This window comes from Mustela putorius, unplaced genomic scaffold, assembly GCF_011764305.1.
Source record: "Mustela putorius furo isolate JIRA1106 unplaced genomic scaffold, ASM1176430v1.1 tig00003913_pilon_pilon_pilon, whole genome shotgun sequence".
Classification (NCBI taxonomy): Eukaryota; Metazoa; Chordata; class Mammalia; order Carnivora; family Mustelidae; genus Mustela; species Mustela putorius.
The window spans coordinates 4,717,133-4,732,695 of NW_025422060.1; the positions used below are offsets into that span (position 1 = coordinate 4,717,133).

General features: G+C 37.4%; 1 protein-coding gene across 1 annotated transcript in view; it reads right to left on the bottom strand.

Moving 5' to 3' along the window:
* Positions 1–15,563, bottom strand: part of CCDC7 (coiled-coil domain containing 7) — a 467,373-nt gene that overhangs the window by 141,397 nt on the left and 310,413 nt on the right. The window contains exons 28-30 of the mRNA XM_045069128.1: positions 10,631–10,741; positions 8,868–8,978; positions 4,767–4,865 (exon numbers count right to left, since the gene is read on the bottom strand). Coding sequence (XP_044925063.1) covers positions 4,767–4,865; positions 8,868–8,978; positions 10,631–10,741 — 321 coding nt within the window. The remainder of the gene's footprint in view (positions 1–4,766; positions 4,866–8,867; positions 8,979–10,630; positions 10,742–15,563) is intronic.

Sequence of the window (15,563 nt, forward strand, 5' to 3'; positions counted from 1 at the left end):
GATATGGACCCTCAACTCTATGGTCAAATAATCTTCTACAAAACAGGCAAAAATATACAGTGGAAAAAAGACAGTCTTTTCAATAAATGGTGCTGGGAAAACTGGGCAGCTATATGTAGAAGAATGAAACTCGACCATTCTCTTACACCGTACACAAAGTTAAACTCAAAATTGATAAAAGACCTCAATGTGAGACAGGAATCCATCAGAATCCTAGAGGAGAACATAGGCAGTATTCTCTTCGATATCAGCCACAGCAACTTCTTTCAAGATATGTCTCCAAAGGCAAAGGAAACAAAAGCGAAAATAAACTTTTGGGACTTCATCAAAATCAAAAGCTTCTACACAGCAAAGCAAAAAGTCAAGAAAACAAAGAGGCAGCCCACGGAATGGGAGAAGATATTTGCAAATGACAGTACAAACAAAAGGTTGATATCCAGGATCCATCAAGAACCCCTCAAACTCAACACACACAAAACAGACAATCTTATCAAAAAATGGGCAGAAGATATGAACAGACACTTCTCCAATGAAGACATACAAATGGCTATCAGAAACATGAAAAAATGTTCATTATCACTAGCCATCAGGGAGATTCAAATTAAAATCACATTGAGATATCACCTTACACCCGTTAGAATGGCCAAAATTAGCAAGACAGGAAACAACATGTGTTGGAGAGGATGTGGAGAAAGGGGAACCCTCTTCCACTGTTGGTGGGAATGCAAGTTGGTACAGCCTCTTTGGAGAACAGTGTGGAGATTCCTCAAGAAATTAAAAATAGAACTTCCCTATGACCCTGCCATTGCACTCCTGGGTATTTACCCCAAAGATACAGATGTAGTGAAAAGAAGGGCCATCTGTACCCCCAATGTTTATAGCAGCAATGGCCACGGTCGCCAAACTGTGGAAAGAACCAAGATGCCCTTCAATGGATGAATGGATAAGGAAGATGTGGTCCATATACACTATGGAGTATTATGCCTCCATCAGAAAAGACGAATACCCAACTTTTGTAGCAACATGGACGGGACTTGAAGAGATTATGTTGGGTGAAATCAGTCAAGCAGAGAGAGTCAATTATCATATGGTTTCACTTATTTGTGGAGCATAACAAATAGCATGGAGGACATGGGGAGTTAGAGAGGAAAAGGGAGTTGGGGGAAATTGGAAGGGGAGGTGAACCATGGGAGACTATGGACTCTGAAAAACAATCTGTGGTTTTTGAAGGGGTGGTGGTGGGACGTTGGGGTACCAGGTGGTGGGTATTATAGAGGACACAGATTGCATGGAGCACTGGGTGTGGTACAAAAACAATGAATACTGTTTTGATGAAAAGAAATTAAAAAAAATTTAAAAAACTACAATGAGATACCAACTCACACCAGCCAGAATTGCTAAAATTAACATGACAGGAAAGGACAAATGTTGGCAAGGATGCGGAGAAAGGGGAGCCCTGTTACACTATTGGTGGGAATGCCAAGCTGGTGCAGCCAGTCTGGAAAATATTATGGAGGTTCCTTAAGAAGTTGAAAATAGAGCTAACCTAGGATCCAGCTATTGCACTACTAGGGATTTTCCCAAAGGATATAAACGTAGTGATCTGAAGGGATACCAGTACCTCAATGTTTATAGTTGCAATGTCTACAATAGCCAAACTATGGAAAGAGCCCAGAGGTCCATCAATAGATGAATAGATAAGAATATGTGGTATATATACATAATGCAATACTACTCAGCCATCAAAAAGGGTGAAATCTTACCATTTACTATAACATGGATGGACTCCAGGCCAAAATTCTATGTGTGATCTTTCAGACCCAATGATTGGTAAGTAAAAATGCTTTATCTGGCAGTTGCCACAAGGAAAATATCACACCTTGTACTACAGTTGATGCACAGCCAAGATACTATAGACATTGAAGGCAACTGTAGTAATGGGGCAAGGTCCATTTGGGCTGGTCATATCTGCATTCTAGCTCAGATACATCCAGGAAATTTCTGTATGATGCAGGGGAGACCTCAACTGAGGCATTATATTGTTCAGGCACTTCTACCTAGACCATCTTATTGGATGGGCCTTCAAACCCTTTCTCTTATTGAATTTATTAAGTGAAAGTGGCACCTTGTGAGGCATCACTATAGATTCCCTAGTTCAGAGTTGATGACAGTGGCCACCTTGCCTAAGGTGGGGGAGGAAAATGGGAAGAAATATAAAAGTATGTAAAAACTGAGACCACCTCCATCTTTATCTGGATACTATTTAGGCTCTGACAGTTTGGGCCCACACTTGATGAGTTCCTGGCACTAAAAATATGTATGACTATCTTCCCAGAGAGTATGGTATCCTGGAGAACCATCCTGGTGACCTCCTGGGTAAACAATTAGCAAGTGAGAACAACAGATGACAAGATTGATGACCAGACTCAGATTTCTAGATTCACTTTGTGTCAATCATGTTGATTATCAAGCTCAATTAGACCTCCTCAAAAGATCATGTCAATCCATCCACAACACAATCCATAGCTTAACCGCCAAATTTTAGGACATGGTAAAAGTGTCTATGGCCTAGATCAAAAACACTGAGCAATGGAGAGAATGTGATGAAAATGTCAACTCTGATTAATAATCCAGGCAATTGCTTTATAGAAGTCATCTTTGGATATGGTTACCAAACAATGGGGCCTCTCAAAGGAACAAACTGGTGGGCTCTCTACCAACAACTCATTGCTAGTCATGAGCTGTGAGGTTCTCATAAGGCATTAAGGTCTATATAGTAATGCCTACTATGACTAATACAAGTGCTGTTCCCTCCAAATTGCCCAATGAATCTTGAGACATGGGTACTTTGTTTCCTTGATGAAGGAAATAATGTTGTAAAACTTTATTGAGTGAGAGTGGCACTTTGTGGTGTCCATCAATACAGACCCTCCCTACTTTTATCCAGATCTCTAAGCTTCCAGAAATGAGTATGACTAAGGGTTAGACATAGCCAAGAAACAGAAAATTCTCTGAGTGGTCTGAGGCCCCCAGGCCTCTTTTCTAGACCCAAATATGTATGAATTTTTTTAAGTCACCCCCATTATTATGGCTTCTACTACTGAATATATTATTGGTAGAAATGAACTTTCTATGCCAACCAGCAATTGCATTTATTCTTAACCTCTGATTAGATTTGCTGAAGGCAGAGTATTTTAATGGGGTATGTGAAAAATCATGACCTATAAAACTATTGGCACTTAGCACCACTGTCTACCAAACACAATGTCAACAACCTAGAGAATAAAAAAGAATTAACAGCCCTCATTGTTGAACTTTAAAAAGCCAACAATACTGTAAATTATTTCTCTATTTAGTAGTTCCACCTGGCCTATGTGCAAGACCTTAAGTCTAGACTTTAAATTGATTAAGGCTATATAAAGTGCCAGGGCTGCCTTTGTCACTGGTGGTACCTGACATTACAGTTATGGAGGTCACTGCCCAAAGTGAAGGAAATTAGTATGTTATAGTTGACATCACAAATGCCCTTTTCAGCATCCCTTTTCATGCAGATGATCAGGATTAATTTGATGTATATAATATGAATTACATTTTACCACAAATGTTCTTTTACAACACTTCCTAAATTCCTCCAACTATCTATAATCAATGTATGGGTCAAGACCTGGAAAAAGTCCTACTCCTGGAGGGAGTGCTATCTCTCCAATCTATTGATGAAATCATCCTGGTAGGCCATTCTTTTTTTTTTTTAAATTTTTTTAACTTATTTTCAGCATAACAGTATTCATTGTTTTTATACCACAGCCAGTGCTCCATGCAATCCGTGCCCTCTATAATACCCACCACCTGGTACCCCGACCATTCTTACCAATAAGGTACAAGGACCTAAAACCAAAGTAAAATTTCTGGGCATGATCTATAAAAGGCATAATGTATCATCCCAGAGAAACCAATTATCATGTTTTGACCCTCTGTGTCCCCAAAATAAAAATAATCTGAACAGTTAGTAAAACTACTGAGGTACTGCCATACACTCACATCTATCAGGTTACCATAAAGACTACAAGACTTTGGCAGGAGTTTTACTGAACAGGATCACCTGGGGTTCTTAGATGTCATCTTAGATGCCCTTTTTCTGGACCTCTCTGATTTCCATTTTTTGTTTCAGGTACAGATCTCAGTATCATCTGTTTTTGTATGTTGGAACTTAGAGCAGAAGGCTACTACCATAAGTCACAAAACACACCTTGGGCTTTGCATCTGCAATCTGCCTGTTATCTAAAAAGTGTATATCCTTTGTGAAACAATTGTTGGTCTGTTATTTGCCTTGATGAAAACTTAGAACATGACCTTGGTTATGTAATAATCTTCTGATAAGAAATTCCAACTAAAATGTATTAATATATTTCCTTTTTGTTCTCCAGTTATGTCAGAGTATTCATACTTTTGGTGGTCAATGTTTAATATTTCTATAAAATAAATGCTCAGGGCATCTGCATGGCTCAGTGGGTTAGGCCTCTGCCTTTGGCTCAGGTCATAGTCTTAGGGTCCTGGGATCGAGCCCCGCATCGGGCTCTCTGCTTAGCATGGAGCCTGCTTCCTCCTCTCTCTCTGCCTCCCTCTCTGCCGACTTGTGATCTCTCTCTATGTCAAATAAATAAATAAATAATCTAAAAAAATGCTCAAATATATATTCATAAACCAAAGAGAGTTCTCATGCATTTAACTTAAAACAATACAAAGTTATCTATAACTATTATACTTACTACTGAGTATTTCCTCCATGGAATTTTTTTGTACTTGGGTTTCTAACACTGAGTCTTGATGTTTAAGCATAAGATTTTCATCTTGTTCTTCATCAAAGGCTACATAAAAAGATAAATTAATAAGAAAATAGAGCTACCATGAAATCTCTAGATTTCAAATTTATAATAAATGAATAGAAACATTTTCTCCCATAACTTTTTATAAAGCCATAAATAATCATAATACCAGATTGAATATGAAAATACTGGGAATATTTTTAATAGGTATATATTGAAGTTGTCTCTCTATTTTATAAATATCATAGGCACTAAGTATGTTTATATTAGACTCAAATTTTGTCAAGTTATTTATACTTTTGGTAAATACGTATTCATATGCCAACCAATGAGAATTCATATGCACAAGTTTAGTCAATATAGACTTATTTGTAATTGCAAATATTCAAAATTGTCTAAGTATTCCAAAATGGGAGACTGGTTGAGTATACTGATGTATATACCATAAACAACACTATTTTCCACAATATATGCAAGTCAAACATTATGCTGTACACCTTAGATTTACACAATAATGCCCTCCATAATACCCACGACCACTGTATGCCAATTATTTCTCAATAAAACTGGAAAGATCGTATAGTACCAATTAGTATAAATTATGGTATTTGTATATGTGCATATTTAAACCTATAATATATATAATATATAGGGGATATAATGTGGTACAAATAACTCTACATATAGTGAGATATCCCCCTTCCATCTGAGCTAATACCAATTTTTATCTTATTTCATTTCATGGGGAAATGAAACATTGATTGAAGCCTTGGTAGAGCTAGTGCCCTTTCATGTTTAGACTCCTGTTTATATCATTGCAGTAAGTGAATAAAGGCTTTTTACTTTTGATTTGGATTGTTATCTTAAGTGACCTCCTTCACACCTGGCAGCTTTCTCTTAGCTACAAATGGTGACCAACAGGTGGCTCAATTAACCACAATGTCTTTCTGGAAAAGTAAAAAGCATGAAGATCCTATGTTTGAAAGGTAACAGTAGTCCTTTTCTTTAGTCCCAGACTCCATGGTCAAAATGCCTGGTGTGTCAAATTAGAGTTCCAAGAGGGACTCAGAGAAATCTAGAGAAGCAATTCCTTGACTAATGCTATTGTCCTCTGATGATAGAACTAAAAGTTGTCACATACTCTGAAAGCTAAGTTGCACCCAATGTTTGTTGCTAGCTCTAAGGAGGCCCCAGACAATGAAAGACAGCCTATAAAATATCAAGTTATTGAGATTTGTGGTTAATTAAATGAATATAGAATTCTTTGGGGTTACTTTGTCCAGTGACCTAAAAAGACCTTAGAGACTTGGGTTCCTTGTTAAAATGATGAAGAAGGTAATTTTGAACTTAGTGAGGGATGGTGGTATTTTGTGGGATACACCACTATGGCACCCTCCTTCAGAATATTATGGCCACAGAAAACGTGATCAAAGAGGCTGAGGGAAATATCCAAGTTGTTCTTCTTCCTCAGTTGGGTGCAATTTGGGCTCTGATAGCTTTGGGCACCCATGATGTGTTTCCTATGACTAAAATACATGCTTGGAGACCACTCCTGCAGAGGCACCAGCAGCACTGCAAACTACGCTGGTGGTCTCTTGGTTTTGCAATGAAAGAGTGAGAGGAGCAGATGTTAAGATTGTTAACAAGACTTTGGGTTCATTAATTTCATTCCTGCTGGTTACTGAGCTCAGCTAAACCTCCTTATAAGGTCAGGTCAATTTTTCAGTGACATAATCCAGATCATAACTAAGAAATTCTTGGGCAGGGAAAAAGCAACTGCCAATATAGTTAGAGACCATCATATAGAGTGACATAAAAATGGATCATCGGGCACATATTCCTGGAAGATTTGGGTAAGAGCTTTCCCAGGATCTCTGGGTCTGATACTAATCATGGAGTCAAAAGAAAAGATGAATGGGCACTCCACTGAGAACTCTTGCAGTATTTCATTAAGAGACAAACAACAGCCCCCCCTCTTGAGACTGCCCAGTGATAATCCCTCTAACTAAGACCAATGTTGTTTCTTCTCTCAGTGAATTATGAAATGAATCAAAAAACATGTAACATTTACTCAAATTTTTTGGCTCAAAAAAGACTATGAGATATGAGATGACAATGTCCTATGTCCACAGTAAGAAATGAAGGTTTTATGCCAAAATCAAAGTTGAAAGTAGACATGGAGAAGAGCTACATTTCTTGGGCCTTTTGAATAGTAGTGCACATGTAACTGTAACTTCCAATCTCTGGCATAAAATGAGGAAGAAATTGATAATACTCATTGACTTTCTGTCTCAAGTCACCACCACCAAGACCCTTACCCCGATTTGACTAAGGGACTTGGGACTACTACATATCACCATTGTAATGGTGCCCACTTCCAAATGGATTATTATGATAGGTGTTTTGTATTGTCTATATGCACCTCTGAATGCAGGGATTGAAGGGAATTGCTGCAGTTAGGACCATTTTAGTTGGAGCATGTAGAAGACTAACTTGACCAGAAAACCAGCATCCAATGCTTTTGTCTATCAAAAACAGTATTATTTGTCTTGGTGATAAAAAGAAATAACTCTGGGGCACCTGGTTGGCTCAGTGGGTTAAGCCTCTGCCTTCAGCTCAGGTCATGATCTCAGTGTCCTGGGATCGAGCCCTGTGTCGGGCTCTCTGCTCAGCGGGGAGCCTGCTTCCCCCTCTCTCTCTGCCTGCCTCTCTGCCTACTTCTGATCTCTCTCTCTGTCAAATAAGTAAATAAAATCTTTTAAAAAGAAAGAAAGAAAGAAATAACTCCTCCACCATCTGGCTTTTGCACAAGGCTTTAGTGCTTGAAAATTGATTATCAGTGGCTCAAGTGTGTGTTACAGACTTTGGCACTGGCATTACCTTATATTACAACTGCCATTGAGGCTATTGGCCAAGCTGATGAAAGTAGGTATGAAGTAATTTATATTGCAAATATCCTTTTTAACATCTCCATCCACACAGATTATCTGTATTAGTTTGTCTTATGTGTAATGGGTTGCAATACACCTTTTACATCCTTCTACAAGGCCATGAACTTGAAAAAGTCCCCCTCCTAGCTGGAGCACTATCCTTCCACTATTTTGATGACATCTTCTGCATGACCCAACAGGGACTGCATATCATGTTGACCTATATGGAGTAACATGGGTGGGTCATTAATACAGTCAAGGGGCAGTACGTCTCACTCCAAAGGAAACAACTCCCGAGTTCTAGTCATGCTCAGGCCCTTAGCTCCAATAAATACAAAGGATGCCTAGCTATTGGTGGTATTCTTCAGCTAATGGTAGTCACACATTCCCTACATGACTATCTTCATGATAACAACCATTAATTAGATTACCAAAAAAGACTTCTACCCTGAGTGGGGCATGGTAACAGAATGCCCTGAAGGTTCTCCAACTAGCTACATAGGCCACCCTTCTCTTTGCCCCCTCTAATTCATTTTGAGTTATGGGTCTCAGCAGCCAATGTTGGCCAACTGAAACATGTTAGAAGTGACTTGACTGAAAGTAAACACCCTTGGAGGGATTATTGACTAGTTACTGGGCTTTAATGAACATTGAACTCAAGAGCCATGCCATGAAATCATCTTATAATTAGATATCCCAAATAAATATTGAATGGTTTCTGTTTTATGATTTCATATTTCACATTGAAGTGTGAATTTTCTATATTGCTATCAATGCTCAAATACATATTCATGAAGTAAAGAAAAAGATCTGATGAGATTAATTTTTTAAAATTTTAAGGGGGAGGTGAACCATGAGAGACTATGGACTCTGAAGAACAAAATAAAATATGGACAAAATATGGACTCTGAAGGGGCGGGGGCTGGGAGGTTGGGGTACCAGGTGGTGGGTATTATAGAGGGCACGGATTGCATGGAGCACTGGCTGTGGTGCAAAAATAATGAATACTGTTATGCTGCATATTAATAAAAAATAAATTTTAAAAAGATAAAAAACAAAATTTTAAGCTTTTAAATTTTTAAAATCTAAAGTTATCTATAATCATATTACTTACTCATGTGTTTTTTCTCTCTGGAAGTTACTTGTTTCTGCCCTTGTATTTGATGTTTTGACACTGAATCTTGGTACTTAAGCATAAGATTTTTGTCTGGCACATCATCATGAGCTACATAGAGAGATTCATTTAGTCTCTTAATAGAAAAAATATATCCACAAACAAATCTCTAGATGTAAAATTTATAACAAATACACACCAAATTTTCTCTTGTCTTAATAACGTAAGCAAACTATCATAATGCCAGATGTGGCATGAAAACTGTGAGAATACTTTTAATGGGTATGTGTTGAAGCTGTATCACTAAGGTCCCTATTATAATGTTTCAGATATAATGTTGTACTATATGTAGACTCTAGTTTTCTTGGGTTATTTATACTTTAAGTTAATACATATTCATATAACCAAAAGAAGAAGCTCCAAGCCCTGATAAGAACTGCTATATTTAGGGCCATTTATGTGGGGCATGTAGAAGACTGCAAACACCCAAACTAAACATCACCTAGAACTTGTGTCTCCCAAAACAAATTCCTAGGAAAGAAAAGAGATAACTACACTCATTGCTGAGCCTAATGAAGCAAAAATTCTCTAAGAGACTATTTCTAATTTTAATAATTAAGATGACCTTTCACATAGACTGGGTGTATAGTGATTCAGTTAAATTTGATTCAATACTACAGCACAGCACAGCTTTGTGCACTAGGGTACCTGAAACTGTAACATCATACAGTCTTTTCCAAACTGAAGGAAATTTAATATGCAACAACTGACCTCTCCAATGCCCTCTGCTGTATCCCACTTCATGCAAAAGATCAGGATTAACTTAACCTTATGTGAAATGAGTTGCAATATACTCATTTCACATAACTACCAAATTGCTTCAATATCTGTCACCAATGCATAGTTCATGGCTTTTAAATGTCCTACTCCCAGAGGGAGGACTAGTCTTCAGTCAAGTGGGTCCAGACAAGGGCACCACCCAATAAGGACTAGATGCCCTGTTGACACACTAGTAGTTCTTGGCTGGATTATTTGTTCAGAAAGGGTACATTTACCTCATACCCTAGTGAAATCCTGGACATGATCTCAAAAGAGCATGGCTTCTCATTCCAGGGGAGAAGACTACAAATATTGGCCCACTCAACCCCAACAAATAAAAAGAAGCCAGCAATTAGTGGAATTCTGACTGCTTGCATTCTTATTTTCCCTGTGTGAGGTCCTTGATATCATCTATGAGATTACCAAAAAGGTTGCTTAATTTTAGTAAAGATATAATGAAAAGGATGAACTAAAAGCCCCCCCACCCAGTAGGCCTCTTAGGCTGCCCTTCCCCTATACTCTTTTGATTCCTATTTCATGTTTGAATTTCAGATCTCAGAATCATCTGTATACCAACTGGAGTCTATGGCAGAAGGCCACTGCTACAGGTCAGGGGCATCCACTGGGCTATTGAACCCATAATTACAGGAAGTTGGCTGAAAGGCACAGTCCTTAGGAGAAACAATTATTTGCCTTTCGGGGGCCCTCAGAAATTCTGAGTTCTTCTCTTGTGGTCATAAAATGATCTTAAGACCAGAAATTCCAACCAAAGTATAACAATATATTTTTCCTAACTATCAGGGGTATTCATATTTTAGTCAAAGTGTAGTGTTTCCATAAAATATATGTTCAAATACATATTCATGAACAAAAGTAAAATGATATAATTTAAAATAAAGTTATTTGTAATTTAAAAAAAAAGTTATTTGTAATTTTATACTTACTACTAAGTCTTTCCCTTTTGTGAGTTCTTTGTTTCTTCACTTGAATTTCTGATTTTGATATTGAGTCTTGATGCTGAAGCATTTGATTTTCATCTGTTACTTCATCCTGAACTACACAGAGAAGCATTTAGTCAACTAAACAAAAAAGAGATGTATTGTGAAATCTCTAGGTTTTAAATTTATAATAAGCATATATCATTATTCATTATTTTTATGAAGTTATAAGTAAATTACCATAATGTTAGATCAGATATGAAAACTGAGAAAAGAATTTTAATGGGTATGTGGAGAAACCATTTTATCATATCATTAAAATTCCTAGGTTTCAGATGTGTTTTATATTAGTTTCTAATTTTCTAGGTTTTATGGTTTCAGTTAATGTATATTCATAGACCAAACAATGAAAATCCATAAGCACAAGATTATTTATTCTAGCATATTTATAATTTGCAAAATACTCAAAACCACATCAATGGATAAGCATAGGAAATGGATAGACAAAAGTAAGGTAGATAAACTATGATAATATAAAGTATGCATATAATGTGGTACAAACATCTGTACACACAAGTATAGAAGGAATGTTATAGATCCCTACAAATTGACTTGATGGTATTTCTATGAAATGATGTTTACTGGAAAAGAACCTGACTGAGAAAATATCTAGTATGCTATCTTTTTAAGAAAGAAAGGGAAATAAGGTGAGGGGGGAAATGAAGAGAGATACATACTATTTATCTTTACAAAATGAAACACAGGAAATATAAACTAGAAAGTAAGGTAGTTGGTCATTGAAGACACTGCTAGCTGAGTTATACCCAGTGTCTATTGTTAGTTCTAAGCATGTCTCATGCACTGATAGGTTATGACATAGCAAGTTTTTGAGACTCCTGTTTAGTGAGTTGCTTTAAACTTGATGCTTTACTAGAAACTTGAAGAAATGATAGACTTGGGTAGTGGACCTCCAACCATAAAGCATGTGATCTTGCTGAGAAAGCAGCCACTTTGCCCAAGGAGGAAAGGGGGACACACAAATATCCGAGATATTCTCCTTCTACTGGCTGCTATTTGGTTTCTGAAAAGTTTGGCTCACTCAAGATGTGTTCCCTGCCAATGAAAATATTGTCTAGTTACTCAAAACCAGAGTCTCAAGGAGGAAATGGATAGACTTTCCACTAAGAATCTACTATTTGGGGGGAAGTGTGCCATGAGGGGTCAATACACAGCCCCATAAGAATCAAAATGATGGGAGGAGGAGTCAAGATGGCGGAGAAGTAGCAGCCTGAGACTACTTCAGCGAGCCAGAGATCAGCTAGATAGCTTATCTAAAGATTGCAAACACCTGAAAATCCATCGGAGATCGAAGAGAAGAAGAACAGCAATTCTGGAAACAGAAAAACAACCACTTTCTGAAAGGACAAAATGACAAGACGGAAAAATTCAACACAAAAAAAAGAACAAGAGGCAGTACCGAAGGCTAGGGACCTAATCAATATAGACATTGGTAATATGTCAGATCTAGAGTTCAGAATGACAATTCTCAAGGTTCTAGCCGGGCTCAAAAAAGGCATGGAAGATATTAGAGAAACCCTCTCGAGAGATATAAAAAACCTTTCTGGAGAAATAAAAGAACTAAAATCTAACCAAGTTGAAATCAAAAAGCTATTAATGAGGTGCAATAAAAAATGGAGGCTCTCACTGCTAGGATAAATGAGGCAGAAGAAAGAATTAGTGATATAGAAGACCAAATGAGAGAGAATAAAGAAGCTGAGCAAAAGAGGGACAAACAGCTACTGGACCACGAGGGGAGAATTCGAGAGATAAGTGACACCATAAGACAAAACAACATTAGAATAATTGGGATTCCAGAAGAAGAAGAAAGAGAGAGTGGAGCAGAAGGTATACTAGAGAGAATTATTGGGGAGAATTTCCCCAATATGGCAAAGGGAACGAGCATCAAAATTCAGGAGGTTCAGAGAACGCCCCTCAAAATCAATAAGAATAGGCCCACACCCCGTCACCTAATAGTAAAATTTACAAGTCTCAGTGACAAAGAGAAAATCCTGAAAGCAGTCCGGGAAAAGAAGTCTGTAACATACAATGGTAAAAATATTAGATTGGCAGCTGACTTATCCACAGAGACCTGGCAGGCCAGAAAGAGCTGGCATGATATTTTCAGAGCACTAAATGAGAAAAACATGCAGCCCAGATACTAAATCCAGCTAGGCTATCATTGAAAATAGAAGGAGAGATTAAAAGCTTCCAGGACAAACAAAAACTGAAAGAATTTGCAAACACCAAACCAGCTCTACAGGAAATCTTGAAAGGGGTCCTCTAAGCAAAGAGAGAGCCTACAAGTGGTAGATCAGAAAGGAAAAGAGACCATATACAGTAACAGTCACCTTACAGGCAAAACAATGGCACTAAATTCATATCTCTCAATAGTTACCCTGAATGTGAATGGGCTAAATGCCCCTGTTAAAAGACACAAAAACAAAAACAAAAAAACAAAACCCATCTATATGTTGCCTCCAAGAAACTCATTTTAAGCCCGAAGACACCTCCAGATTTAAAGTGAGGGGGTGGAAAAGAATTTACCATGCTAAGGGACATCAGAAGAAAACAGGAGTGGCAATCCTTATATCACATCAATTAGATTTTAAGCCAAAGACTATAATAAGAGATGAGGAAGGACACTATATCATACTCAAAGGTTCTGTCCAACAAGAAGATTTAACAATTTTAAATATCTATGCCCCCAACGTGGGAGCAGCCAACTATATAAACCAATTAATAACAAAATCAAAGAAACACATCAACAATAATACAATAATAGTAAGGGACTTTAACACTCCCCTCACTGAAATAGACAGATCATCCAAGCAAAAGATCAGCAAGGAAATAAAGGCCTTAAACGACACACTGGACCAGATGGACATCACAGATATATTCAGAACATTTCATCCCAAAGCAACAGAATACACATTCTTCTCTAGTGCACATGGAACATTCTCCAGAATAGATCACATCCTTGGTCCTAAATCAGGAATCAACCGGTATCAAAAGATTGGGATCATTCCCTGCATATTTTCAGACCACAATGCTCTAAAGCTAGAACTCAACCACAAAAGGAAGTTTGGAAAGAACCCAAATACATGGAGACTAAACAGTATCATCTAAAGAATGAATGGGTCAACCGGGAAATTAAAGAAGAATTTTAAAAAATCATGGAAACAAATGATAATGAAAATACAATGGTTCAAAATCTGTGGGACACAACAAAGGCAGTCCTGAGAGGAAAATATATAGCGGTACAAGCCTTTCTCAAGAAACAAGAAAGGTCTCAGGTACACAACCTAACCCTACACCTAAAGGAGCTGGAGAAAGAACAAGAAAGAAACCCTAAGCCCAGCAGGAGAAGAGAAATCATAAAGATCAGAGCAGAAATCAATGAAATAGAAACCAAAAAAACAATAGAACAAATCAACGAAACTAGGAGCTGGTTCTTTGAAAGAATTAATAAAATTGATAAACCCCTGGCCCGACTTATCAAAAAGAAAAGAGAAAGGACCCAAATAAATAAAATCATGAATGAAAGAGGAGAGATCACAACTAACACCAAAGAAATACAAACTATTATAAGAACATACTATGAGCAACTCTACGGCAATAAATTTGACAATCTGGAAGAAATGGATGCATTCCTAGAAACATATAAACTACCACAACTGAACCAGGAAGAAATAGAAAGCCTGAACAGACCCATAACCAGTAAGGAGATTGAAACAGTCATTAAAAATCTCCAAACAAACAAAAGCCCAGGGCCAGACGGCTTCCCAGGGGAATTCTACCAAACATTTAAAGAAGAACTAATTCCTATTCTCCTGAAACTGTTCCAAAAAATAGAAATGGAAGGAAAACTTCCAAACTCATTTAATGAAGCCAGCATCACCTTGATCCCAAAACCAGACAAGGATCCCACCAAAAAAGAGAGCTATAGACCAATATCCTTGATGAACACAGATACGAAAATACTCAACAAAATACTAGCCAATAGGATTCAACAGTACATTAAAAAGATTATTCACCACGACCAAGTGGGATTTATTCCAGGGCTGCAAGGTTGGTTCAACATCCGCAAATCAGTCAATGTGATACAACACATCAATAAAAGTAAGAACAAGAACCATATGATACTCTCAATAGATGCTGAAAAAGCATTTGACAAAGTACAGCATCCCTTCCTGATCAAAACTCTTCAAAGTGTAGGGATAGAGGGCACATACCTCAATATCATCAAAGCCATCTATGAAAAACCCACCGCAAATATCATTCTCAATGGAGAAAAACTAAAAGCTTTTCCGCTAAGGTCAGGAACACGGCAGGGATGTCCATTATCACCACTGCTATTCAACATCGTACTAGAGGTCCTAGCCTCAGCAATCAGACAACAAAAGGAAATTAAAGGCATCCAAATCGGCAAAGAAGAAGTCAAATTATCACTCTTCGCAGATGATATGATACTATATGTGGAAAACCCAAAAGACTCCAAAACTGCTAGAACTTATACAGGAATTCAGTAAAGTGTCAGTATATAAAATCAATGCACAGAAATCAGTTGCATTTCTCTACACCAACAGCAAGACAGAAGAAAGGGAAATTAAGGAGTCAATCCCATTTACAATTGCACCCAAAACTATAAGATACCTAGGAATAAACCTAACCAAAGAGACACAGAATCTATACTCAGAAAACTATAAAGTACTCATGAAAGAAATTGAGGAAGACACAAAGAAATGGAAAAATGTTCCATGTTCCTGGATTGCAAGAATAAATATTGTGAAAATGTCTATGCTACCTAAAGCAATCTACACATTTAATGCAATTCCTATCAAAGTACCATCCATCTTTTTCAAAGAAATGGAACAAATAA